This window comes from Oryx dammah, unplaced genomic scaffold, assembly GCF_014754425.2.
Source record: "Oryx dammah isolate SB20612 unplaced genomic scaffold, SCBI_Odam_1.1 HiC_scaffold_10, whole genome shotgun sequence".
Lineage (NCBI taxonomy): Eukaryota > Metazoa > Chordata > Mammalia > Artiodactyla > Bovidae > Oryx > Oryx dammah.
The window spans coordinates 51,703,438-51,731,142 of NW_024070194.1; the positions used below are offsets into that span (position 1 = coordinate 51,703,438).

A 27,705-nucleotide genomic window follows, 5' to 3' on the forward strand; every position below is an offset into this window, starting at 1 on the left:
AAATACTTAACCAAAACATAAATATTCTCATGAAATTTAGTGAATTATTTAGATATAATCAAATAAGTAAGATACCAACAGAATTTTCCAAAGATTTATTGAAGCAGAAACAAGTTGGTCAGATACTTGATGGAAAAAAGCAGTTTTAATGGTATTCAAAAATACTTTTTAAAAAGTATTCTAGCACAAGGCGTCTTCAGTAAACTAGATTATGTTGTAAACTTTTTTCTAAATCTTTTATGGTTGTTGGTTCAAGAACTAGGGCTTATTCCTATTCCAAATCTATCTTGCGCTCCTGAAAAAACTGCAGAAAGGCACTTGAAAGCTGTTTCTTTAAGATATGGATTTTTTTTTCCTTCTTGCTGGTAGTATTTTGCTGCACGAAGTATGTGCAGTTTTTATTCCAGATCATCGTGATGCTGGGAAGTTTCGTTGATAACCTGTTAAGAAAAATAGAATTCAAATCAAATACAATACTACATACTAATGAAGAAATGATTCCATAAAGCCTGTCAAAGAAAAATCCTAGCATATGGATATAACTTATTGTGAAAGTTGGAAGATTACATTGGTTCTGTATGAAAAGGCTCACAGAGAGTGGGGAGAGAGACATATGTAAGATGCTCTTCACCTATAGGCAAAATATGTATCCAATAGGACGCTATGACTTAAAAATACTGTGTGTGTGAAGAATGCCGTAATAATTGTCAGCAGCAAAATTTACAATTAATACTAAAATGTATAAGTACATTTGATGTGTAAGGGAAGATTACTTGAAGATTACAATACATTTTGACCTTGTCTTTCCTGGCACAGAGAAGTCTAAGAAACTACTTAGTCATATGCCATGCCTTTGTATCACACCATGACAGTGTCTAGGAGTGTCCAGGGAAGGCCCTATGTGCAGGATCAAAACATTCCTAATACTGACATAGTCAATATGAATTCATGACATAGTCTCATGAATCCAGTTTAGGAAGCAACTTAAGGAAACAGTACTCCTGTTTCAAATTAAGCACCAAAGTAAATCACTAATTTTGGACAAAGGCAGGCTGTTATCTCACCTTGGCATCTAGGAGCCAAATAATTAGTTGGATGTGGGTACTGGCTGGAAGAAGTACTATTCTCCTTTTAGGAGACATGATTGAAACTGAAACCTCTATCTGACACAGATTTATGGATTTAAAGGCTTATCAATGCTGGCCTAAGATTATTTCTTTTTGATTTAAAGATACCAACCTGTCCATCTCTGGTTTCCACCGTCTTAATCAGAAGTGTCCTTTTTGAGTGGGTGTCAACCAGAGGGAGTGAATCCAAATTGGTTTCTGAATAAAGAAAACAGGTCCAAAATGAGCAAAAATGAAATTTTTAAAAAGAAACAATTTTGTCCAAAAATAGTGTTTTTGTTCATGATTGTTTAAGGCACTATTCCCAAAATAATTCTAAAAGATTACCACCTGTTTTCAAGCCCAGGGGCTAATGTTACTGAGACATCAGGATGGGATGGACTGTTTTAGCATTTACTCCATGTGGAGGAATAAAAATGGAGTTTCAATTTAACTGGAAGTACAGAATATAAAACAGTATTTGTTTGAAAATTATGGCTCTCCTAGAGAATTTTCTCTTTATGGTATTTTTTCAATTTTAAAAATGAGTGTTTTATAAGCAGAATGTTATGTTTTATAAGCAGAATGTTATATTTTATAAGAATGTTATATTTTATAAGCTAAAATGTTTCATAGGGAATTCCCTGGCAGTCCAAGGTTAGGACTCCATGCTTCCACTGCAGGAGGCCCAAGTTCAATCCCTGGTCGGGGAACTAAGATCCTACATGCCACAGAGATCAGTCAAATAAATAAATGAATAAAAATTTTCATAAAGGATAATCAAATGCTTACCCCTCAGGTTCAAGGAAGAAAAGTTTGGAAGAGGCAGAGAAATCCTATAAAAAGAAAAACAGTCACATTTTTCATAAACAACAAGAAACAAATTTATACAGTTATTGTCATCAATTAAGAAAATTTATGCTTATAAATTCATTGGTGATGGATTTGCTTTAGAAGAATTAACCCATGATTGGTCCCATTAGTATATTTAAATATTTTACTCCAAGCGTTTCCTACAGGGACTGGAAGTACTGTAGCATGACTACTGGTTTTCACAGAATCAACTGCAGGTTCAGACCCCAGTTCGGGTGATTAACTAACTAGGACAAGGAACTCAGTCTCGGAACTGAAGATTTCTCATCTGTAAAAAGTGGTCAGGAGCTACCTTGAAGAAAGGTTCTGAATATGAAATGAATGGTGCGTGGAAAACGAGGGGCACAATACCCAGCCCAGGGCAGCTAGGAATTCACTCCCAAGGAGCCCTGTTCCCTACCTGCTCTCCTCCCCTTCCAGCAGCTTCCTGTAGGTGGCGATCTCGATGTCGAGCGCCATCTTGACATTCAGCAGGTCTTGGTATTCGCGCAGGTGACGAGCCATCTCTTCCTTCATGTTCTGAATCTCATCCTGCAGGCGGCCAATAGTGTCTTGGTAGTTAGCAGCTTCCACAGAGAAGTTCTCTTCCATTTCACGCATCTGGCGTTCCAGAGACTCGTTCTGCAGGAAAGATGAGAAAGGTGCCTGGTGTTATTTTCCCAGAAACAAACAAAAACAGCTATTCCCCCAACCTCAGCGGTAAGGAATCTGATTGCCAATGCAGGAGACTCAGGTTCGATCCCTGGGTTGGGAAGATCCTTTGGCAAAGGAAATGGCAACCCACTCGTGTTCTTGCCTGGGAAAGGCCAAACGGGGTCACCAAGAGTTGAAAACAACTGAGTGACTAAACAACATCAACCCCAACCATTTCCAAACTATCTGCAATCATTTCCCCTCGTAGCAAATGGGAAAAACTCCAACTTTTGGTGGAAAATAATGTACCAGGTTCCTTCCTAGTGGAAAAATAATATAGGTAAATTCAAACCTTGGGATCTCCAAGTTCTTTTTAAATGAATCTGAACGAATCATTTTCTTGGGATTAAAATGCCAATTTTTCTCCCTTTGAACAAAGTTTTCTTCCAAGAGCACCCTCAGATTGGCCACCTGAATGGCTACAAGCTGGTGATCTGCCTTCTGTTCAGGAAGGACGATACTCACAGTCCCTTTGAGCGCATCCACCTCGCAGGTGAGAGACTGCACCTGCCGGCGGTACTCATTCGACTCCTGCTTGGCCTGGCGCAGGGCGTCGTTGTTGCGGTTAGCAGCTTCAGAGAGGTCAGCAAACTGTCAGGGGGCAAGCAGAAACCCAGGTCAGCCATGGGCCTCATCCACAAATCCTCCCAGATTCTACGTGGCCTGGACAAATGAGAAAGCTTAAAGACGGTGAACAAACAGATAAGTAAATAAGATATGATGCCAACCGAATTTTACACTCAAAGTTCCAAACTCAACATCTTCCAGGATACATTTAAATTTGTTTTGATAACCAGAGAAAATGAGGTGGAAGGTGGATGTTGAGATTTTCAAGCAGAAATTCACTCTGCTGCCCTCATTTGCAGAGGATGGAGGTCAAGAGCATGGTTTGGGGGTTACCTGGAAGTAGGGTGACAGACGGCAGTGGGGAACGATGGGGAAAGGTGGGAAGTACAGCAAGAAATAAAACTTGAACAAGAAAAGCCAGCTAAACTAGGGAGCTAAAAGGTACTTAGGAACCACAAACAGGTACAGCAAACAGAATGGTTTCCATTTGTTCTGGCCACACTAGCTTGTTTGTACCTTGGACTTGTACCATTCCTCAGCCTCCTGAAGGTTCTTGGCGGCCACGCTCTCATACTGCTGACGGACATCACGCAGGGCAGCCGTGAGGTCAGGCTTGGAAACATCCATATCAATTTGGACATGCTGTTCTTGAATCTGGGCCTGAAGCTCCTGGATTTCCTGAAGAAAGAAAGACAGAAGGTCAGCTGTGCCAAGTACAGGAGCAGCTTTACCCACAATCGTTCACAGACAGTGACTCTTTTTACCTCATCGTGCAGTTTCTTCAAAAAGGCAATCTCTTCTTGCAGGGATTCCACTTTACGCTCCAGGTCAAGACGTGCCAAAGAGGCATTGTCAACATCCTGTTTTGAAAAGAGAAAAAAAAAAAAAAAACAGGACATGGAGGAAGATGCTATAAAGTCTGTGGCTTATCCTATTTATTCACTTTAAATGAACCAGACAAACTTAGCCTCTTTACTATGAAAAGGGCATTAACAAATTTTATAACCTTTAAATAAGTTTGTAAATTACCCAGGGCTCCAATATACTGTTTTCTTCTCTTCATTAACAAACTTGAATTGTGATCCATTGAGTTGTACTCAAGGTGACCAATAAATATTTAAAAATAAATAACTGTACGCCAGCATGGCAGGCTGCAATCAATCATTATTGAATCCGTAGTATCAGTGAAGTTTTCATTACTTTTTTAAATCTAGAAAATCAGTGTCACGGCATTTTAAAATTTTTTGAGGCAGGGGTAACATTATGGAATAATATTGATAGAATAACAGGAGCTGATCAGATTTCACACCTCCATGTGTACATGAGAACACACAGAACAGAAATGTGTGCTCCTGAAGTTTCAATAATACCTAAGCTCTCTTTTTGTCTCCTCAAACCTTCTGAAATTTTTTCTCATGATCCCGAGTAAGTCACTTGATATTCAAGTTACAAGCCTAGATCTTTACTCCCAATTCAGGATGTACACTGGCAAATATGTAGTTCAGCCAAATAAAGAAAAAGAAGTGTAACCCTGAACTGTATTTGCTTTGCTTTCTCTGGTAGATTTTTCTCCTGAAAGACCTATCTCATTCCACAAGGGCGTGTCCCACCTTTTTTACTTAGTACTATATCAGTTCAGTTCCTTAGCCTGTTTCAGAATGACTAATCAACATGCACATACTATATGTAAAATTTTTACTGCTCTGGTCTCCTTCTATGTTTTCACCATGTGTAAACTGGTGGAAAGATTTTATTGCCCCTCAGGGAATGTCTTGAGGATTTTTATACTTCTTATCTTGTAAGCCAACTTCCCTTGTGTCTCAGCTGGTAAAGAGTCTGCCTGCAATGCGGGAGACCTGGGTTCGATCCCTGGGTTGGGAAGATCCCCTGGAGATGGGAAAGCTACCCACTCCAGTATTCTGGCCTGGAGAATTCCATGGACTGTATAGTCCATGGGGTCGCAAAGAGTCAGACACGACTGAGCGATTTTCACTTCACATATCTTGTAAGCAGTTATATTTGGAGTCCGGGTTAGTCTTAAAATGTAGACCTGTTCTATCACCTTCATGGAAAAGTAAATGAGAAAGGGGTGATAATAAAATGATCAGTCTTGGGAAAAAAAAATCATTTTTGCTTGTTGTTAATCACTGCAAAAGATAATATACTATTCTCAATTTTCAAAAGTTCTATGTGTTATTATACTTCTTTGAAGAGAATATGAGTGGTTTTATCTAATCCCTAAATAGGAGGAACAATTTATACTAATATTATTTTGAAGACATTACAGACATGATGATCAGAAATGCTCAATGACTGAAATAAACCACACATTTCTGTGTTTAACTTGATAAATGCATTTCTGCTTCAACAAGTATTCTAGATTATTTGCCTGAGGGAGCTTTTAGAGCCAGTCCCAGTGAGTGTTCAGGAGAATAAAACTTCTGGCAACTAGTCTTCTTTGGGATCCAACTTTAAGTTAAAAATCCTTACAGGCCATCTATCTTTGGAGCAAGAAAACCATTTTTCTTAAAATCCTATCTTTCATTTTTAGGTTTATTCTTTATGGAGAAAATGCTAAAGAATACAAGGATTCAAAAAAGGAAGGCCTCTCCAAATGTGAGATAGGACTGCAGCTTTAAGAACTTTTCACATCACATACTTCAAGTCTGGGCCAGATATTAGATAACGGGGTGTTAGCAAATACTGGTGTCCAATCAGAACAGTGCTTGCATCATTACATATTCAATAAGAATGTAGCCTGTTGCAAAGCGTCTCCAGGAACACAAAGACTCCTATTCTTTCTGACCAGAGCCACCACACTTGCCAGAATGTCTGTATCTACATTCCATAGTGAAGCCCGTAGAAACCATTAATACCTTTCAGCCAAGGGGACAGATGGCTCCTTTTCATCCTTATTAGATCACAAATTAGTTGTGCATAGCGATACTTCTGTCTAACCTTGGGGCCACAGTAGAACTTGCCGGCAAGAAAAGAAATTTTCTGGCTGAAGTTGTTACACTAAGTTTCCTATCCTCCCACCCATTTCACATCTAAAACTACAGGGCAGAATTGTGCTTTTTGTGGCCTTGTAAAAGGTAGTCAACTTTGGCAAAACCGCAACCTAAATCAAACTGTAACTCTTCAAAATCAAAATATCAACATGTTGCAAACACTAAACGGAAAAAAATGATTTCTTGGGAAAAGAATCTTGAAACAAATTTAAAAATGTTAAAGACCATGTCCTACGGAACGGTTTCATCATTCAAGGGCTTTTATCCAGAACTGCGGTCTTTCTGCCACTAGGGGGCTTGGCGCGCAGACGTGAAGTTTTGTATGATTCAGACTTGGGTTAAGGAACTTTTAGAATTGGCCGTGGGTTGCGTGGACGGGTGGCGTCCGGTGGCTTCAAGTAGGAACGAAATCTACCAACCTGTCTGAAAGACTGCAGAGTGCTCTCGGCTTCCTCTCTCTGAAGCATCTCCTCCTGCAACCTGAAACAGTTTCAGATTAACCACAGAGGAACCGGGAAACCGCCAGGGCGGGGCGACCACACCCAAACACCCAGTCGTGGCGCAGAGACCCAAGGGTTGCTGCGCCACCTCCGCGCTCAACCAGCGACCGCGGTTTAGACCTGCTGTCCTAGGCAAGTTTTAGCGGGACCTTGGCTTCTGCGTGGAAAAGCAATCACTGTTGCCACCCCGACCTGCGAGACGCCCGCCACCACCCCACCGCGGAGGAGACTCTACAATCCCTTTGTCTCTCTCTCTCCACGGTCCTTTGGCTGGCAGCCCGCCAGAGGGGGCCAGGAAACTTTCTCAAAGTTTGGGGAAATCGTGTTCATCCTTTTCTAGGGCATTAGCAGCAGCAGCAGCAGAGTACACAGTGGTAGTTTTTGAAAGTCTGCAACTTGAAACGTGCTTTCTTGGGCAATGAGTGGGGGTAGAGGGAAAATGCTAACTTCGAAGATCCTGGTTCAGGGCGGGGCGCGCACCGCTTAAGCCACAACCCTGCTACCCCGCTGTCCCCCCACCCCCCTCCCCCCTCCCCGGCAGCCGCCGCCCGGGCCACATCCCCAAGGGCGTGGCAGCTCCGGTATCCACTTCATCCCTCCCTCAGCCCTGCGTGGGCGCCGCCTTACTTCTCCCGGAGCCTCATGATGTCTTCGGCCAGGTTGTCGCGCTCCACCTCGACGCGGGCCTTGTCGTTGGTGAGCTGGTCCACTTGCCGGCGCAGCTCTCGCATCTCCTCCTCGTAGAGGTCCCCCAGGCGCGACTTGCCCTGTCCCTTGAGCTGCTCGAGCTCAGCCAGCAGGATCTTGTTCTGCTGCTCCAGGAAGCGCACCTTGTCGATGTAGTTGGCGAAGCGGTCATTGAGCTCCTGCAGCTCCACCTTCTCGTTGGTGCGGGTGTTCTTGAACTCGGTGTTGATGGCGTCGGCCAGCGAGAAGTCCACCGAGTCCTGCAGCAGCCGCACGCCGGGCACGCCGCTCCGCAGGCGCACAGCCGAGGAGCGCGTGGCGTACACGCCACCCGGGGACGAGGTGTAGAGGGTGCGGCTGGTGGTGGGGCGCAGCGCGCTGCCCAGGCTGTAGGTGCGGGTGGATGTGGTCACGTAGCTCCGGGTGGAGCTCGGCCGGCTTGCGGTGCCCGGGCCGCCGAACATCCTGCGGTAGGAGGACGAGGACACGGACCTGGCGGACATGGCTAAAGAGGGTGGCGGTGGACTGCGCGACTGCGGTAGCACGCACTGGCTCCGGGAGGAGAGGCGAGCGCGGGGGCGCGGCGGGCGTGGGCAGAGGAAGCGCTGCTGCGTCTCTGGCGCGGGGACCCCGGAGCAAGAGTGGCAGAGGACCGGACCCCGCGCGGGGCGCAGTTTTTATAACCGCGTTAGGTAAGAGGGTTCCCTCCCACTGCCATCCCGGCGACGGAGTGCGCCAGCCAATGGGGAAGGCTGGGCGGGGGGTTGGGGCGGGGGCGCCCCGGAGCCGTCCTCCTCCCCCATCTTCCCCATCCGGGACTGAGCACAGTCCCGTTACTTCTTAGCTGGGCTGGGGCTTTCAGGGGCTTTCCTGATGATGGCCCGAGCTCTGCCCACCTCTGGGTGCTGATAAGGGAGGGGTCGCGCAGTGGTGCAGGGGGAAACCCTCCAGGATTGGACCAGAGGGGTCCCGGGCTCTGCGCCAAAGAGATGTAGGAGGAGGCGCGCGGGCGGGAGGGGCGCGCCGCACCTGGGTTGCGCTTTACTGCGAGAGAGTCGATGCGGAGCCCCGCGGGCCAAGAGGCAGGAGCAGGGGGAGTGCAGGATCCCGCAGAACTGGAGGCGTGGAGAAAGAAACAAAGAGGGCCTGAGATTAGAGCGCGAGGTGGGGGCGCGCACGGCTCTGGACGCAGGGCTCGGGCCCCGCGCAGGAGTGTGTGCACAGCCTGCTTCGAAAGAGGATCCGATGCGGACCCCGTCTCTCTTAGTCCTCTTGTCTTGGGAGTTTCTGTTCAGGGACCTAACGGGCTGGGTCCCCTTTGGACGGTGCGCGCTTCGAGGCGGCGGCCGAGGAAAGCCCGGGAGAGAAGGGTGGGGTCGCTGAGTCACTGCACCCGGCTGTCCCGCCGAGGGCTCCTAGCGGTACAGGGAAACCGTTAGACGAGATCGACTCCAGCCTCCCCGGGCCCGCGCGCACTGTTTGTTCGAAGTTTTACACAACTTCGAGCAGGGCCTCAGCTTTCTCGTGAGCAGTTCGCCTGCGTGAAGACTAGCGCGCGCCTGAGTTCTTAAGAACTCGACAAAGCCAGATTTTTCTCCGATATGCAGGCTTCTCTGTAGTAAGAAACTTCTGCACACATTCTATAAGCGCCGAACGCGGGTCTTGGGCATCACAAATACACTCCGGGGAGGTTCTTGCCAAGTTCCCCCTCACTCTTCTCTCTGGTCTCCTCTGGGCTCTCCCCCTCCCCCCATAAAACCACACCCGGCTTTTAACAGGATCTGGAAGTTTGGGGTGAAGGAGGAAGCTCTGCGTCCACAGCTGCACAATCAAATTGATCTCTGGTTTTTTTTGCTGTTGCGGAAGCCATTCAAAGTATAAACCTGCCTTAATTATAAGAATGAATTAGGTGATACTTTAAATGTTTAATTTGGTGAATGAAAGGCAGTTAGTTGATTAAATGATTAGTTAGAAAGGCAGCTAGTTAGTCTCAGATGATAGAATGTTTGCAGGGACTGGATTTATGTGTTCATTTTTTGTTTGGTGATGATGCATCCTGCAGGATTCTGGTGTCTTGTCGGGGAAAAGTCACTGGTCCGTTGGTCGATTTTCCAGAATTCCTGCAGTTGGACTTAAAGTGAGAGAAACAAAATTGAGTACGGGGCAAAATGTTTTGGTGTAGGGTGCCAAGGGAGTGTTCAGACTCTTAACACCAAAACGTTTTTAGATAAATCCCTCAACTAGGTTTTTGTTGCAATGTTAGTAACACGAAGAACAGAATGGTTACCCCCAAAGAGAGACAAAGAAAATCCAAAACAGTCTTTTAGTGATACAATTTAAAATTCAGAGGTTTTTTGTTTGTTTATATTTACGAGACTGAAGGAGTATTGAAAGGATTAACCCCAAACCACTGTTAAAATCAAAGCATCTTGATTCTGTAGTGAATGGAGGAGGGGTAGGATAGGAAGAGGTAAATCCTTTTCTCTGATTTTTGTTTGTTTGTTTGTTTTGAAAGGGGAGTACTGAAGGTTACCTGGCATTTAAGAAAAATAGTTTAGAACCAAATGAAGGGTTTGTTTCTGTACAAGCCTCTTTTAGGCAATATTTTGTTTACCACATTTCAGTTCTGGCAAATGGAGCCGACAAGATTGAGCGGCAGAAGCCCTGGCGGTACCGCTCCCCCATGGAGGACATCCTTAACTCTCTCCTTCTCTGGAAGGCTGTGGGTCCCTCTTGAGCATTCCTGGGGCATGGCGCCCTGGCAGACCCGCTCAGGCTCCGTGTTACCCTCTTGCTCTCTGAGAGCCCTTTATTCAAGCCACTGCTCAACAAATGTCACCATTGTGAGTTTGCATGGAACCTTAGGACGAGAAAAAAAGCCATCTCCCTCTGGGGAAAGGGAGGATGAATCTTACTCCCACCTAAAATGCTGATCCCAGGGCAATGTGCTGGTGCTGTCAGAGGACGCTTGCTGTCTGACTCACTACGGAAAATGAGGGCAAGGCCCTGGTGCGGTGTGGCAGGGTGCCCTGTTGGTGACCACAGCAAATTCCTCAGGCCTATGGTGGCTTCCTCTGGGGTGGCCGCTGGCCCTCCTCATCATCTCAGGGGCATCCCTTCTCCTTTCTAACCTGTTCCATATCTGTATTCTCAGGATTGTGATTTATTCACTTGCTGTCTTGAGTAAACTGGGTGACTTAAGCAACAAACATTTATTGCTTCCGGCTCTGGAAGCAGAAAGTCCAAGATCAAGGTGCCAGCCAATTTTGTGTGTGATGAGAGTCTGCTTGCTGGTTTGCAGATGACCTTCTTGTTTTGTCCTCCCTTGGCAGAAAGAGTGCAGGTTGTGGTCTCTTCCTTTCTTATAAAGGACACTAATCCCACCTTAGGGGCCCCACCCTTGTGACCTCATCTAAACCTAATTACCTTCCTAAGGCCCCGCCTCCAAATATCCACACACTGGAGATTAGGACTACAATATATAAATTGTAGGAGCCACAAATACTCAATTCATAGTACTTGCCATACAGCACGTGTATACACACACACAGATACAGGATCCAATATGTCCTTCTCGTAGAAATTGCCATAGCTTGGGGTGGATTGCAGAGTGTAGAAAAGTGAAGGTTACTGAAACACTTCTACTCAATTCATACAGAATGCATGAGACTCTGGAAAAATTTTATTTCATTCTGAGATAAATTATATACCACCCAGGATAGTGCCTCAACCAAGGGAGGATGGTCATCCATGAAAGGAATCTATCTTTCTGAACTAATATCCTTGAACATGGTAACTCATCCTGCTCTATCTGCAACCCTGTGTTCTTAGCACCTTTTGGAAGTAAACAGTGCACAGACATCACTTTCTCGGTTTTCATATTTATTTTTTGATTGCTGTGAAAATCTATCTCCAGAGTATTTTTGAATGCTGGACTCTGAAGCATATTCAAACACTGTGTGCTGCAAGTTGTCTATAAATAAGGACACAGTGGACCAGTTTGTAGGCCAGGCATAAACATGACCAAATCTAAAGTACTCAACAGTGATTTTGGAATTTGCAAGCTGTGGTGATGTCAATTGAATTGGGCAATTTGAACTGACAGACCAGCCAGCCATGTGGAGAGGAGCTTAGTGGCCTGTGGAGGCTGTAGGAGAGCTGGGTGGCAGGAGGTCGTGCCAAGAGACCAGCTTCTAGCTGGATCACCTGGACGGAATGTCAGCAATGAGAAGGTGTCTAATGTGACAGGGTGAAAACCATGGCAAAATCTAGAGTGTGTGGTATTAAAGATACTAATAATACTCAATAATGTTAGTGCTGTAGTTTTTGTGTCTGTGGAATGACAGGAAACTTGAATTCGTTTGTGAGTGAGTGAGTGAAATTGCTCAGTCGTGTCCGACCCTTTGCGACCCCGGAGACTGTAGCCCACCAGGGTCCTCCGTCCATGGGATTCTCCAGGCAAGAGTACTGGAGTGGGTTGCCATTTCCTTGTCCAGGGGATCTTCCCAACACAGCAATCGAACCCGGGTCTCCTGCATTGCAGGCAGAGGCTTTAACCTCTCAGCCGCCAGGGAAGCCCTTGAAGTTGTGTCCAACTCTCTGCAACCCCATGGACTGTAGCCTAGAGGGCCCCTCTGTCCATTGGATTTTCCAGGCAAGGGTACTGGAGTGGGTTGCCATTTCCTTCTCCAGGGGATCTTCCTGACCTAGGGATCGAACTCAGGTCTCCCGCATTGCAGGCAGACACTTTACCATCTGAGCCACCAGGAAAGCCAGAATTCATTTAATTTAACTGAATGCTCTTCTAGCATACTGCAGGATATAGTAGATGGTCCATTTTAAAGACTAGGCAACTAAGAAGCAAGCCAAAAATCTGCCCATGGTGATATAACTAGCAGTGGAGGCAGGAAAGGGGCACACATTTTCTTTTAATTTTTATTGGAGTATAGTCGCTTTAAATGTTGTGATAGTTTCTACTGTAGAGCAAAGTGAATCAGCAGTTGTTGTTGTTCAGTCACTAAGCTGTGTCCGAATCTTTGCCACCCCATAGACTGTAGCACAGCCAGGCTCCTCTGTCCTCCATTATCTCCTGGAGTTTGCTCAAATTCAAGTCCACTGAGTCGATGCTATCTAACCAACTCATGCTCTGGCGACCCCTTCTCCTTTTGCCTCCAATCTCTCTAAGCATCAGGGTCTTTTCCAATGAGTCAGCTCCTTGCATCAGGTGACCAAAGTACTGGAGCTTCACCTTCAGCAACAGTCCATCCAATGAATATTCAGTGCTGATTTCCTTTAGGATTGACTGATTTGATCTCCTTGCCGTACAAGGGACCTTCAAAAGTTTTCTCCAGCACCACACTTTTAAAGCATCAATTCTTTGGTGCTCAGGCTTCTTTATGGTCCAACTCTCACATCTGTACATGACTACTGGAAAAACCATAGCTTTGACCATATGACCTTTGTATCAACTATACATATACATATACCCCCTCTTTTTTGGAATTCCTTCCCATTTAGGTCGTCATCAATACTGAGTAGAGTTCCTGTGCTATACAGTAGTTTCCCATTATTTCTCTGTTTTATGTATAGTGTTGGTAGTATGTGTGTGTCATTCCCAATTACCCATTCTTCCCACCTTCTTTACCCCCTTGGTAGCCGTACATTTGTTTTCTACATCTGTGTGTCTATTTCTGTTTTGTAAATAAGATTGCCTATACCAGTTTTAGGGGGCAAGCATTTGAATTGAGCTCTTTCTGACTCCAAGTGCACTTTTCTCATTGGCCTGATGACATTTTGTTTGCTATTAACTAATTTAATTCACAGACATTATTTAGGGGCATATTGTGTTTCAGTAGCTGTAGGTATAGGATAACTACCAGGTTATGTTGTGAAGAGCAGCTTCCTAAAGGAATTTGACAGATCCTTAGAATATCATGTTTTACGTTATTCAAATGATGAAACAGTGGTTCATAATACATAAGAAGGGAGTTTGGTTTTCACTTGGCTCTAAATCTCTACTTCGAGAGTGAAATATTTTCACCTAGATTTCTTTCTGTCTCTTTAAAGACACCATTTTCAAAGTTAGACTTAACTCATCTCACACTCTAAACCCCATCAACCACTACAGTTTCCCCTTCGAACTTCTCTCTCTATTTAAGGCAACACAGCGAGCTAACAAGACTGGAAACTTTCATCCTCCTTCCCACTTCCTTACCCTTGGATGGCTCAGATCCCATGGGTGTCCTGTCCACTGCTTTCTGCACCCTCTCCTCTCTTTCGTCACTGTGACTCATATCCAAGCCATCATATATCTGGTCCCTGCAATACAGCAATTGGCTTCCCTTCTTCCAGGCTCTGCTTAATCACACCAATGTGTCTGACTTTGAACCAAAACCTCTTTTTCTTAATAACTGCATGCTTAAGACTCCCTAAAGCTGCAAAGTGAATGATTCATTCCCTTGTTAGAAGGTAAAGTCCGTGACAGTAGAGACTTTTCTCTCTTTTGTTCACTATCTTATCTCCAGTGCCTACAGAGAAGCCTGGCACATTTATTGGATGTATGAATTAATGCATGAATAGTTCATAGAGGAAAGGAAGAAGGGGGAGAAAAGAGGAAGGAAGGAAGGAAGGGTGGGAAGGAGGGAGAAAGAAAAGAGAGAAACAGAAGGCTAATACTAGTGCTAGTCATTTTACACATGACCTCCTCTCATCTTTACAGGGTGTTATGATCCACAGCTTTCATTAACACACTCAGAACACATGTATTGAATGTTTACCATGTTCCAGGCATCCTGCTAGACGGTGGAGAATGTGAACGAGGCAGGTACGTGGAGCTGGATCCATGTGTGCATATGCGTCATACAGAGAGACAATACTTAAGGAACTAATCAAACAGTTACAGTTTGTAGTAAATATAATGAAAGCAACATTTTTTTTCTTCAGAGGAGGTTGAGGCTCATCGTTTGACAGTGGCCTTTGAAAGCCAGGCTAAGTATGCCCATTCATCCTTACCTCCCACTGCTCCCCACCAGACAGTAATTTCAATGAGACCCTAAGCTCCTCTCAGTTCCATGAATACAGCTCATTTCCCCCTACCCTCACATCTTTCTTTATATTCCATTCATCAGACATAGGTACTTGTTTTTTGCACTGCCTGCAATGTTTCCTAATATATTCGGGTAAGCTAAGAAACTTTTCATGCCTCTGGGGAGCTCATAGCCTTGAAGAAAAGTCAGGAACCACATGAAAGAACTCTATTATGAATACATAGCAGAATGTGGTCAGTGAGTGCTGTGATGGAGGTATGAATAACATGCTGCAGGGTTTATATGGAGACAAGGTCACATCTATTTGGGTAAGATCAGAAAATGTATTCAGCAAAGGTGACATCTGAGGAATGAGTGTGATTTCTACAGCTTATCACAGACAGAGGATACTCAATGCTGATGAAAACTCATAAGCAAAAACTGTACAAGCGTCCAGGTTCTGGGGACACGTAGGTAGTACGAACCCCACTGTGGCTGATTCTGGAGCAGTTGTAGGGGAGAAGGGAATGGCAAGCTGATATGGAACCGTGCATTGGAGAACTAAACGCCCAGGAAAGGAGTTTGTAATCAGTGTGGTGGGTAGTGGGATTTCACTGCAGCTTTTGACGAGGAGAAAGACATGCTTGTGGCTGTGTTTTAAAAGGATTGTTCTGGCATATTGTGGGAGATGAAATGGGAAGACCAGTCTGAAAGCTGTTTGCAGTAGATTGTGTGACTGGTAAAAGCCTGATCTTGGTGGGTACAGTCATGAAGAAGGAGGATGATTGTTAGACACTGAAGTTAGGAAGAGGTCAAGCAAGTCGAGGGCTCTGAGCTTTCTGGACTGATTAAGAGAATAGATGCTTTATAGATGGAAGATATTTTAGGTGGAAAATTACCCTTAGGTGAACGATAATTCACTCAGATCCATTTACCTGGAAGTACTTTCTTTCTACAGTCTACATGGGGCAAAACCTTATGAAAAAGGTAGGGTATAGGGACTTCCCTGGTGGCCCAGTGATTAAGACTCCACCTTCTAATGTAGTGGGTGTGGACTCGATCCCTGGTTGGGGAAACAGATCCCATGTGCTGCAGGATGTGGCCAAATTTTTTTATAAAGTTCAAAAAAAAAAAAAAAAAAGACGATGGGGTATGAATTGGGTCATGCAGTTTTACTCCTTACAATTTTTCTAGTCTGCTCACATAAATCAGTACTGATTCCCTTAGATTGTTCCTTATCTAAGTTGAGTGTGTTGGCCTGCTTTCCACCCGTTGGTACAAAATTGTGAGCTTCTTCAGTTTCCTCTAACATAGTTTTGAAAAGTTCAAAGACCTGGAATGCCTTCCTGTCCATCACTTTTATGCCTCCAAAAAAGTTCCACAGAAAAAGAAGCTTGAAGACGAACTTCTAGAAATTTCTTTGAAATTTTTTTTGGGGGGACGCAGATGATCATTTCCCTTAAAACTATATAACTACAAAAATATTATGGAATTTGAGCTTCCTGCAGATTAAACATGCTTTTCTCATATCACAAATTATGAAAAATTGTTCTGAAACAGTACTGTAATGTATTCACCTGTTATCTCTAGACTTTGAAGAGATTATACATATTATGTTTACATATATTTTATATATGTATATGTAATTTTGATTTCCTCAAAGTCTAGGGCACCGTCTCTAACTAGAGAAAGAGAAGGTGGTGAGGATGTAGGAGGGACAGAAGATGTTAACTGCCACACAGAGGAAAACTCGTGCAGAAAAATAATTCAGATTGATGTTGGACAAAGACATGAACCTCGGTTGTCAGTATTGGTTCATGTGGTCCAAAAAGCAAGACAAAAGCAGCCCAGATATAAAAACCCAGACCTTATTGGAAAGAGAGCTAAATGATAGCATTAGAGTTTAGTTATGGGCTGAGTGAGACCTTAAGAGAATGAGCAGGTTTTGCCCTGTGTCCTATGATGTTGCTCATTTTCATCAGAGAGAAGGAAGTCCTGCCAGTGTTAGAAAATCTGCCAAGTTGCTTTGGCATCATGGGAGTTTACTCAGCTTATTTGGGGGAGGTCATCAAGTTCCCAAGGGATAGACTTTTTTCAGAAGATATTTTGGTAATGGGTCTAATTATAGTAACTTTGTTTAATAGCATACTTTTCTTTGAAAGAATTGAAGAGTTAAAATAATTTTGAGTTCACCTTTATGATAACCTGTGAAGTTGGGAAAGAGATCCTGACTATCTTATAGCCATAGTCTCTTTGTGTATTTGGGAAGGATTAAAGAACCCCTTCCCATCTATCTCAAAACTGACTAATGAATTGACCAATCTTTCCAAAAATCTGGAGAAGCTTTAGCACTGCCTTGTCACATTCATTTAGCCAGCAAAGTGATTTTTTTCAGAATCTTGAATATTTAACTTTGACTATGTTTGATAAACTCAGAGGTTAAAATATACCCCATCAAACTTTGGTTTCTGTGTGTGTTGAAAAAGATCAGTATGATTTGTCAGAGTTAGAAATGAAAATCAGGGGGCTTCCCTGGTGGCTCAGTAGTAAAGGACCTGCCTTCCAATGCAGGAGACTCAGGTTTGATCCCTGGTCTGGGAGGATCCCATATGCCATGGAACAACTGAACCTGTGTACTGCAACTACTGAGCCTATGCTCTAGAGCCTGGTTCCCTAACTACTGAGCCCACATGCCTCAACTACTAAAGCCCACACATCCTAGAGTCCATGCTACAAAACAAGAGAAGCCACTGCAACGAGAAGCTCATGCACCTTGACAAAGAGTAGCCCCTGCTCATCATAGCTGGAGAAAGCCTGCCACAGCAACAAAGACCCAACATAGCCAAAAATGAATGAATAAATAAATATTAAAAATTTGCTGCATGTCTCAGGAAACTCAAACAGGGACTTTGTATCACCCTAGAGCGGTGGGATGGGGAGGGAGATGGGAGGGAGGTTCAAAAGGGAGGGGTTATATGTATACCTATGGCTGATTCACATTGAGGTTTGACAGAAAACAAAATTCTGTAAAGCAATTATCTTTCATTTAAAAAATAAATGAAAATCAAAAACATGCTGCTGAGGGGGGAAAAACCCAATACAAAAGAATCAAACTTATATTCTCCTAATTACAAAAAAGACAAAATATTAGAAAAAATAAATCAGAGTAACCCTAAATGAAGCCATGTGACAAATGAACAGACATCTAAGATGGCATAATGATAAAACTAAGCAGGGCAAAAGGATTAAGAAAATTCATTAGAATGATACAAAATAAGTAAAGAAAGAACATTCTGAGTTAACTGTAGCAGAATAAAGGGATTGGCAGCCCTCTCTGTAATTCTGCTGCAACGGTTTCCAAAAGATTAAGTAAGACTTTGTATTTCTAATTAGCCAAGTACTAGAAATATACTCTCTAATGGGACTCATATGGCTGTGTGGAGTAACTGCAAAAATATGATGAGATTTGAGCTTAATACAGATTAAATATACTTTTTGTATCATAAATCATGAAAAATTTCTGGAACAATATTTATTTATTCATCTGTCATCTCTAGAACTTAGGTTAAACACATGTGCACAGAATACAATGCAGTCATATTTGCATGTCTAATCAGGGTTTTTCTTTTGCTAACTTTGCATTGGTTTTCACAATCCTTGATTAGTGAACTCTGAACAATGTTAATGATAACCAGGCATGATTTTGATGTTGTTCTTAGAATCAGAGTCTGGCCCAGATGGGAAGTCTAGTGGTAATCATAATGATAGCATACATATATTGAGTTCTTACTATTTGCCATGTGTTAACTTATTTAATCCTCACAACAACCCTGTTAGATGTATGAAGAAACTGAGGCACAGAACAACTTGAGTAACTTGCTCAAGCTCACATAGCCAGGAAGTGGCAGACTTGGGGTTTGAACTTAGGATTTCTGGCTACAGCCCATCCCACCCCCCTCAACCTTCACTGTACTGCAGTACTTTACATGCCATGGTGCTTTTTGTGCTGGTGACATCCCCACGTCTCTGGAATTCTTGTCATAGTGTCTCATCTATCTCTATGGATTTTCCCTCACCCCCTTCCCATGCAGCCACAAGACCCCTTCTGATTCAGAGAATAGAGTGCCCTTAATGAATCATCAGGACATCAATGGGCATTTTGGGGGTTTTCTGTGGAGATCTCATTTTTTAATTCTGACTCAGTTCACCAGAATGAAGTGATGATTATGACATATCCCTGCATGCAATGAGATGAATGAAAATCTTTACCCACATTTGCTAGTGGAAAAGAGAGATGCTGACCACATTTTTGGAACACATCACCTCTATAAGTAAAAACAGCTTTTCCCCATACTTACCCTATTAGTTTACATTTTATGGAGATTTATTAATGTTTGGAATATTGTATAGTCCAAGAGTAATGAGAGACATGTGTGAAATGAGAGATTTGGTGAACTACCCAATGACCAAAATTCTTTTTTTCTTTTTTTACATTTTTATTGGAGCGTAATTGTTTTACAACTTTGTGTAAAGTTTCTGCTATACAACAAAATGAATCAGCTGTATGTATACGGAGAAGGCAATGGCACCCCGCTCCAGTATTCTTGCCTGGAAAATCCCATGGACGGAGGAGCCTGGTGGGCTGCAGTCCATGGGGTCGCTAAGAGTCGGACACGACTGAGCGACTTCCTTTTCACTTTTCCCTTTCATGCATTGGAGAAGGAAATGGCAACCCACTCCAGTGTTCTTGCCTGGAGAATCCCAGGGACGGGGGAGCCTGGTGGGCTGCCGTCTATGGGGTTGCACAGAGTCGGACATGACTGAAGCAACTTAGCATGCATATATCCCCTCCCTCTTGAGCCTTCCCGCACCCCTTTCATCCCCTCCAGGTCATCACAGAGCGCTGAACTGAGCCCCTTGTCTTATGCAGCAGCTCCCTACTAGTGCGTATATGTCAGTGGCTCTTTCTCCATTCATCCCACCCTCTCCTTCCCTGTTATGTCCACAAGCCCATTCTCTGTGTCTGCCTGTGACCAAGATTCTTAAGGCCAAATTCAGGCTATGTTACTGATAACACATAGGAGCTTACCACCCAGTTTTAAACATTTCTTGCACAATACTAATCTCACTGCTGTTGCAGCTCAGATTTTTCCAAGAACTGCACACTTGCACCACTCTCTGTTAAAACAGCATTGTTAAAGTGTTTCCTGTGGGAACAAGGGTAGGAGCAACAGACATCACAGCCCCATTGTAGATAGAAGGGGAAAAGGATGCATGAAAGCATGAGCCGGATGAAATCTTAACTCAGCAGTGGCACCATTACCTAATAGCTTGAAATATTTTGAAGAGAACCAGTGACCCCATCCAGTCAGTATATTTAGGGTCCTCCTGGGGGCCAGGCTCTCTGCTGGGCTCTAAGGACCCAGAAGTGAATAAAGCATCTTCCTCGTATTCAGAGGGCATCTAATTCCCTCTTCTATTCTCTCTTAAATCCTTCTGTCTGAGTCTTGAATAATCTTTCTGTCACTTTGAGGTCTAGTTCAGTAGTTTCAGTAGTTCAGTTGATGTCCCCCTCAAGTCAGAAGGAAATAACAGCCACTTTTTCTGTGAAATCCATGGAAATGTCGAGTTTGCTGTTTTGTTCTCCTTGACAAAATAGAGCATAATGACTAGTTGCTGGGTTGCTACAGAAAACACAGGCCCCAAACGGCAACCGGGAAGAAAGAGTACTTAGCAATTAAGTAAAGGAAATGACTAGTGGGTTCGAAACCCAACCCACTGCCCATGTATTTCTTAGCAGAGTCAGGCATCTGAGTTACTTAGGCAACTGTTATCACTAAGGAAGTAGTTTTGGTGACTCATGCTCATACAGAATAACTTCTTTGCAAGTCTGTGTATTCAATGACCTTACCATTATCCTCATGTTTTCCCTTCTCTTAGCACTGGGACATAAAAACCACATTTGGATGACTTTGGTTTATCACTTAGAAGTGTTATCCTTCCTTGGCTGACTCATATTTTGAAATGTGATGGACACGAGGTGATATTGCAGGCAATAGTTCCTACAGTATGTTCCTGTGTTAAAGGCAGAACTAACAGCTTTTCTAAGCAGAAATATTATATCTTGTTGTTTTTTATTGAAGTATAGTTGATTTACAATGTTGTGCCAATCTCTGCTGTATAGCAAAGTGACTCAGTTATACACACATATACATTTTTTATATTCTTTTCTATTATGGTTTATGACAGAATATTGAAAATACTCCCTGTGCTATACAGTAGGACCTTGTTGTTTATCCATCTTGTATATACTAGTTTGCATCTACTAATCCCAAACTCCCACTCCATCCCCTTCCTTCTTCTCTCCCCCTTGGCAACCGTAAGTCTGTTCTCTATGTCGTGAGTCTGTTTCTGTTTTGTAGACAGGTTCACTTGTACCATATTTTAGATCCCATATGTAAAGTGACATCACGTAGTATTTGTTTTTCTCTTTCCGACTGCCTCCCTTAGCATGAGAATCTCTAGTTGGATCCATGTTGCTGCAGATGACCTTATTTCATTCTTTTTATGACTGAGTAGTATTTCATTGCTTCTAAGTACCACATCTTCATCACTTCATCTGTCAGTGGATGTATAGATTATTTCCATGTCTTGGTTATTGTGAATAATGCTGCTCTGAACATAGGGGTGCATGTATCTTTTTGAATTATAGTTTTGGCTGGTTATATGCCCAGCAGTGGGATTGCTGGATCATATGGTAACTGGTTTTCTAAGGACTCTCCATACTGGTTTCCACAGTGGCTGTACCAACTTACATTCTCACCAACAGTGTAGGAGGGTTGCCTTTTCTCCACACCTTCTCCAGCGTTTGTTATTTGTAGATTTATATCTGGTAATAATAACATTTCTTGTCAGTTATTTTTTATTTATAAAAAGGTACTATTTAAAATACTAGTCACAGTTCTGATAAATAACCTAGAATACCAAAGTATTTTATACCATAACACAAAATGCCTTTGTCTTTCCCTAGAGAGATACAAAATGGAATTCAAGTTTCCACTGAAAGCTTTCTAGGGATGATCATCACAGAAATAAAGGACCCCTAAGAAAACTCCTTTTGCCAGCTTCTCTCTTCAGATTTTTGATCTACCTATTTGATGTTCCAACCATATTTGTTTATGGACAACTGATATTTTTTTCTATTAAAAATAGTAGAGATGGTGTAGGGAAAAAATGACTGAATGAAAAGAGTTATAGGTTGATGTGTTTGGAGAAATGTTTGGAAGAACTTACCATTGACAGAGAAAAACAAAACAAAACTGGGAGCCAGGTGTCTGCGGTGATTTTGGGTTAGGGCATAACAGCCTGGCCTGGCCTCCAGGTTTTTCTGGTAGCCTCAGTAGTGCCAGCTTTCAGTGTGGTCAGCTTCGGGCTCACCTGGGTTGTTATTATGTCTTTTTTCCTAACTCCAGAAACCATGCCATAAGTTCAAATTTAGACAGTATAACATTAGCTGTTTTCATTTTGCTTTCAATCTAGTCGTTTTCTGTTTTTAATTTTGTGGCTGGAAAAGCTTGAAAAAGGCTATGAGTCATGACAAGTGTTTCTTTTTCCTCCAGATAGAAGCCTTAGCAGCTGAGTGCTTTTCTGTGGGAACTCTTTACGGGACTATTTGGGAGAAATACTTGTCCGGTGGTTCTCTTAAAGTGTGGTACCCAGGCCAGCAGCAGCGTCACCTGGAAATCTGTTAGAAATGCCACCTGTCAGTCCCCACTCCAGATCTGACAAAATCAGAAACTTCGGGGGGTGTGCCCAGCAATCTTTGTTTTGTTTTTTTTTTTTGCAATCTTTGTTTTAACAGGACTTCTAGATGTTTCTGAGGAATGCTAAAGCCTAAGAAGCTCTGTGCTAGTGAATTGTTAGTATTTGGGGCCATAGAGAGAGTGAAAACTATAGTGGTTGGAAGATGGGAATATTTATGAGTCTTTGCTTATGAGGAGACAAAGAATAGAGAGGAAAGAATGCTTTAACTTTTGGAATTAAAATAAAGAGGGCTGGAACTTAATTCGCTGGATTAATTGCTTGCATGAACCTTTGCCTTCTCAGAGAACAGAGATCCTGATGACTTGGTTACTGGGAAATATATTGGCATGGTTCTAAAGTTCTAGAATAATCTCTCTAGTGAGAAAAGGCATGCCTTCCCATTTTAGGATAGAAATTCAACTCAGTTCTGTAAAACCCTATAAGATTCTTATATTCCATTGACTTGGCCAGCTCAGTTACTTCTTGAGGCCCTAGTTTCTACATCTGAAAACCATATGCATTGTTACTTGCCTTGAATTATCGCATTGAAATGAAGTGAGGGATTCAGTATCTGAAAGAGGAATTTGGAAGGCATTTTGGTGACTGAAAAATGCAAAGATTAAGAGTGATTAATATGGATATTGATGCAAATATGGGTTAATATATCAACTACCCTTTGATATGTGCTCCCTTTAGTCTTGACTCTCATGTATTCATTTTTGGTGTTAAATAAATCACAGTTTTTGTTTTTATTTTTTAAAATATTTATGTATTTGTATTTATTTATGTGGCTGCACTGGGTCTTAGTTGTGACATGTGGGGGTCTTTGATCGTCGTTGCAACATGTGAAATCTTTTTAGTTACGTCATGCAGGGTCTTAGTTCCCTGACCTGGGATCGAACCTGGGCCCCCTGCATTGGGAATGTGGAGTCTTAGCCACTGCACCACTAGAGAGGTCCCTAAATCATAGTTTTTAAAAGCTTTAATTTTCATTTCCTCATCGAAAACATAGTATTCATGATACCTACTCATAGGATTGTTGTGAGAAGAAAATCAGATGAAAATATGAAAAGGCAGCTTTTAAAGCTCAAACATTACAAATTTTCTATGTTGTTGTTTTCATTGTTGTTGTTTCATGTCCGGATTGAGAAAGCTTTGTGACTGTTGACAGAATGATATCATCCAGGAGTTTGCAGTAAGTGTGTACATCAGCGGATTTTTGTTACAAACAATAGCTATGTTTCCTTTTCTACTCATTCTCCTTCAGTGGAATGTTTCCATTTTCTCATCCTGTGGGGGAGATCCACATATGTTTTATTAAAGAAAGCAAGCCTGGTGTGTTTTATCCTTTAAACCGAGAGGCCACATATCATTCATTCTTTTCAGATCAAGCCATCTGGGTGAATTGCCAGTCCTTTACTCACTCGCAACAATGGATAAACCTCAGTTTCCTCATACGTAAAATGGGATGCCAATAGTAGAGATTTGTGTGACACTGAAATGAGCAATGTATTTATAGAACACATCGCAGAGTGCCTGGCACAGAGTAAGCACTCAATAATGTGAGCTGTTGTTATGACTGATATGATTAAACAGTAACATGAGGAAGAGGAAGAAAGGTCATGTCTGAAAGTCAAGGGCAGGAGAGGATAAAAAGACAAGGGAGGCAGCCTCAAAAATGGTCTAATCATTTTGCAAATGACAAGTCAAGCAATTGCCATGATTTTTCTGGTCACTTTGATGAAAATCAAACACTTCCTTGGTTGTTTCAAATGAGAAGATTAACCATAGTTGTTTATAATGTCCATGTTCATGTAACAATCAAAATCACAGCCTTACTTGAAAGTTACGTGTCTTCCTGGCAAGGAGCTGTAGGAAGTGGGAGTCCTGGTTTTTCTCTTTGTGTGTGAAGTGCTATCACTCTTTCCTCATCTTGGTAAATAGAGAAGTAAGTTTTGGGGGAGATAAGAAAGTTCTTACTTGACAAGGACTGTTGATGAGCCAGTGCTTACACCTATCCATTTGGCATGTGTTTATTTTTTTAATTATTACTATTTTTTGATATGGACCATTTTTAAAGTTTTTATGAATTTGTTGCAGTATTGCTTATGTTTTGGGGTTTTTTGGCCTTGAGGCATGTAGTATCTTAGCTCCCTGACCAGGGATTGAAACTGCACTGCTGCATTGGAAGGCGAAATTGTAACCACTGAAGTGGTTGGCATGTGTTTAAAGGTCCCTGGCATGTGCCTAAAACTGGCCTTTTTTCTATTGGGTGCCTCTTTGTCTTCCAAAGCACAGTTCACCTGAAGCAGTGAATTTGTATTTGGTCATCTGCAGCCTCTAGAAGTCGTTTTTTGTTTTTTAAACTTTTTATTTTATATTGGGAGTATAGCAGATTAACAATGTTGCAATAGTTTCAGGTGGACAGCAAAGGGACTCAGCTATACTTATACATGTATCCATTTTCTCCCAAACTCCCCTCCCATCCAGGCTGCCACATAATACTGAGCAGAGTTCCTTGACCTATACAGTAGATCCTTGTTGGTTATCCATTTTTAAATACAGCAGTGTGTACACACCGGTCCCATACTCCCTACCTCTTCCTTCCCCCACTGACAACCACACGTTCTTTCTCTAAGTCTGTGAGTCTGCTTCCACTAGGAAGTACACCCCTTGCTGCTCTTTGCTTTGGTACCTTCTTTCCAGCGGGTGGTCCTTGAACAGGGTCTAAGACAGCTACCTCTATGTTGCATCAGATCTAGTCCAAGGGAAATACTTTACCTTCAAAAACTCAAGAGGGTAAGAGGATTCAATTTGCAATCCCTGGGTGGCCCTTTGAAGCTCTTTGCCTTACACTTGCAAGTAAGCAAACAGCCTTGGGGCCCTTCTGGTCAGATCCATGCAGCATGCTGGCAACTTTCTCCAAAAACCTTCATCTTCAAAAATCTGCTTGTACACTTCCATGTGTAAAATCGATAGCCAATGGAAATTTGCTGTATGACTCAGGGAAATCAAACTCGGGCCCTGTAACAACTCAGAGGATTGGGAAAGAGTGGGAGGTGGGAGGAAGGTGCAAGAGGGAGGGGACATATGTACATCTATGGCTAATTCATGTTTATGTATGGCAGAAATGAAACCAAATTGTAAAGCAATTATCCTTCAGTTAAAAAAAAGTAACTTGAACTCTGTTTGCCTTTGACATGGTACATGGTTTTAAGAGTTACATAACCTTCCTGGCATGCTTCCTTTGATAATGTTGCTTTGTATTGTGTTTCACGTTGGAATGTGGTGTCTAGTTTTTGGTATTTTAGTCAAAACTTGCCACTTTAACTTCTGTTCAAGGTAAAAGGGAACAGGATTGCTTAGGGAATGCTTTGACATTACAGACCGTCACCCCCAAGTTGCTGGGCCTGCAGAGGAGAAGGTGGCTTATAGATGTGAGTGTTGTACTTGGGAGCTTCATGAGTACCCACCCTAGTCACAAAATAAAGCTGTAAATGTGCCTCAGTGGTTTTTCCTCATACAGTTTTTGTTTTTTTTTCTTTTCTTTAAGTAGCTGGCATGTCGCTCAGGACTGATATATGTTATTGCTTTGGAAGATAAACATTTATCTAAAATATGTTTTTTAAAAAATAGTGTTTCCAATGAATTCCCTGGTGGCACAACGGATGAGAATCTGCCTGCCAGTGCAGGGAACATGGGTTTAACCTCAGGTAGTCCAGAAAGATTCTACATGCTGCAGAGCAGGTAAGCCTATGCACTACAGCTACCAAGCCTGCACTCTAGAGCCCACGAGCTGCAGTAGCTGAGGCCCCACAGCTAGAGCCTGTGCCCCGCAACAGAGTAGCCCCCAGCTCGCCACGACTAGAGAAAGCCATCACACAGCAACAGACACAGTGCAACCAAAAATAAATTAATTGAAAATATAGTGTTCCCATGAAATTAAAAAATGATTAACTTTTATCAGTTGGAGGATGATCCTAGACTCCCATGTGTACTTAAATAAACTTGTCTCAAAACAAACTTATTGTTGTTCAGTCGCTAAGTCGTGTCTGACTCTTTGCTACCCCATGGGCTGCAGCATGCCAGGCCTCCCTGTCCTTCACCATCTACTGGAGCTTGCTCAAATTCAAGTCCTTGAGTTGGTGATGTCATCCAACCATGTCATCCTCTGTCACCCCCTTTTCTCCCTTTCCTCAATCTTTCTCAGCATCAGGATCTTTTCCAGTGAGTCAGTTCTTTGCATCAGGTGGCCAAAGTTTTGGAGTTTCAGCTTTAGCACCAGTTCTTCCAATGTACATTCAGAATTGATTTCCTTTAGGATTGATTGATTGGATCTCCTTGCAGTCCAAGGGACTCTAAAGTCTTCACCAACACCACAGTTCAAAAGCATCAATTCTTTGGTGCTCAGTCTTCTTTATGGTCCAACTCTCACATCCATACATGACTACTGGAAAAACCGTAGGTTTGACTGTACAGACCTTTGTTGGCAAATTAAACAAAATACATTCTGTATGGTGTTTAAATTGTGTTTTTCTTCCTTAGCATTCAGGCATAACTTTTTAAAATGTGAAAATGCACATAAACATATGTGTACAGGTATATGCAACTCTGAGATCATGCCACAAATATCCATGACTGCCTTGTGATAGTTTTGGAGATGGATAACTAAGTAGAATATGAATATGGACTTGTCATTGGAATGCCATGGAAGCCTCCTGGGTTTGTTCATATAGATCCTAGATAACTGTCGTGAAAGTTTTACAGTCCTATTAAGACTTGCTCAGAATATGAAAACTTGATATATTGGGTACATTTCTCTAATAATTCCTGATTCCAATTTGGTTATTTTTTAAAATATGCCTGATTGGCAGGACAGATTTAAGGTAATCAAATCCTGAGATAATGAAATACCTATCTATGCATCCATCCATCCAAGGGAACTCCTGAAATATTAGAATTTAGTACAAAGTTCCCCTTCATTAAGAATAAGTAACAATCATAATAAAAACCTTGGTATTAATTTGAGTTGAAAAATAAAGCCGAGTCTGTATTTTGGTTTCTTATTAGGAAAAATAAGAGGAAGATTTTGTCGTGAAATACTTTCTATTTTTTACTCTTTATTTAGTTAGTCATTGAATTATAATTGCTTTACAATGTTGTGTTAGTTTCAGCTGTACAACGAAGTGAATCAGCTGTATGTGTACATATATCCCCTCCCTCTAGAACCTCCCTCCTTGCAACATCCCACCCTCTCCAACATCACAGAGCAATGAGCTGAGCCCCCTGTGCAGCACAGCAGCTTCCCACTAGCTAGCTACTTTACATATGGTAAGCATATATGCATCACTCCCAATTACATCTTTATTATAAGTATATGGGGACAATATTAGTGAGGTCAGAGCCTTACACCTTAGTGATGTTTTCTTTCCTCTCCTCT

The 27,705-nt window shown here is 42.5% G+C and overlaps 1 protein-coding gene and 1 long non-coding RNA gene across 2 annotated transcripts; one reads left to right on the forward strand and one right to left on the reverse strand.

Moving 5' to 3' along the window:
- Positions 1-80: 80 nt before the first annotated feature.
- Positions 81-8,521, reverse strand: VIM (vimentin). The gene is made up of 9 exons (XM_040248963.1): positions 7,378-8,521; positions 6,670-6,730; positions 4,004-4,099; positions 3,756-3,917; positions 3,138-3,263; positions 2,380-2,600; positions 1,899-1,942; positions 1,240-1,325; positions 81-440 (listed from the first exon to the last, which is right to left on the reverse strand). The coding sequence occupies exons 1-9, from the start codon at positions 7,938-7,940 to the stop codon at positions 399-401; spliced, it is 1,401 nt and encodes a 466-aa protein (XP_040104897.1). The 5' UTR covers positions 7,941-8,521; the 3' UTR covers positions 81-398.
- On the forward strand, positions 4,397-26,263 carry LOC120869569. Its single transcript, XR_005722557.1, has 4 exons — positions 4,397-4,554; positions 15,707-15,710; positions 18,058-18,069; positions 26,250-26,263. It is a non-coding gene; the product is annotated as an uncharacterized LOC120869569 (long non-coding RNA).
- Positions 26,264-27,705: the final 1,442 nt, after the last annotated feature.

What these genes read in the sequence shown, in the direction of transcription:
- VIM (XM_040248963.1), bottom strand. Translation starts at nt 7,940, where the DNA reads ATGTCCGCCAGGTCCGTGTCCTCGTCCTCCTACCGCAGGATGTTCGGC. An exon ending in CTCTGCAGTCTTTCAGACAG is followed by an intron (nt 4,100 to 6,669) that starts GTTGGTAGATTT and finishes TTTTCAAAACAG; the next exon opens with GATGTTGACAATGCCTCTTT. An exon ending in TGGATGCGCTCAAAGGGACT is followed by an intron (nt 2,601 to 3,137) that starts GTGAGTATCGTC and finishes TCTTTCCTGCAG; the next exon opens with AACGAGTCTCTGGAACGCCA.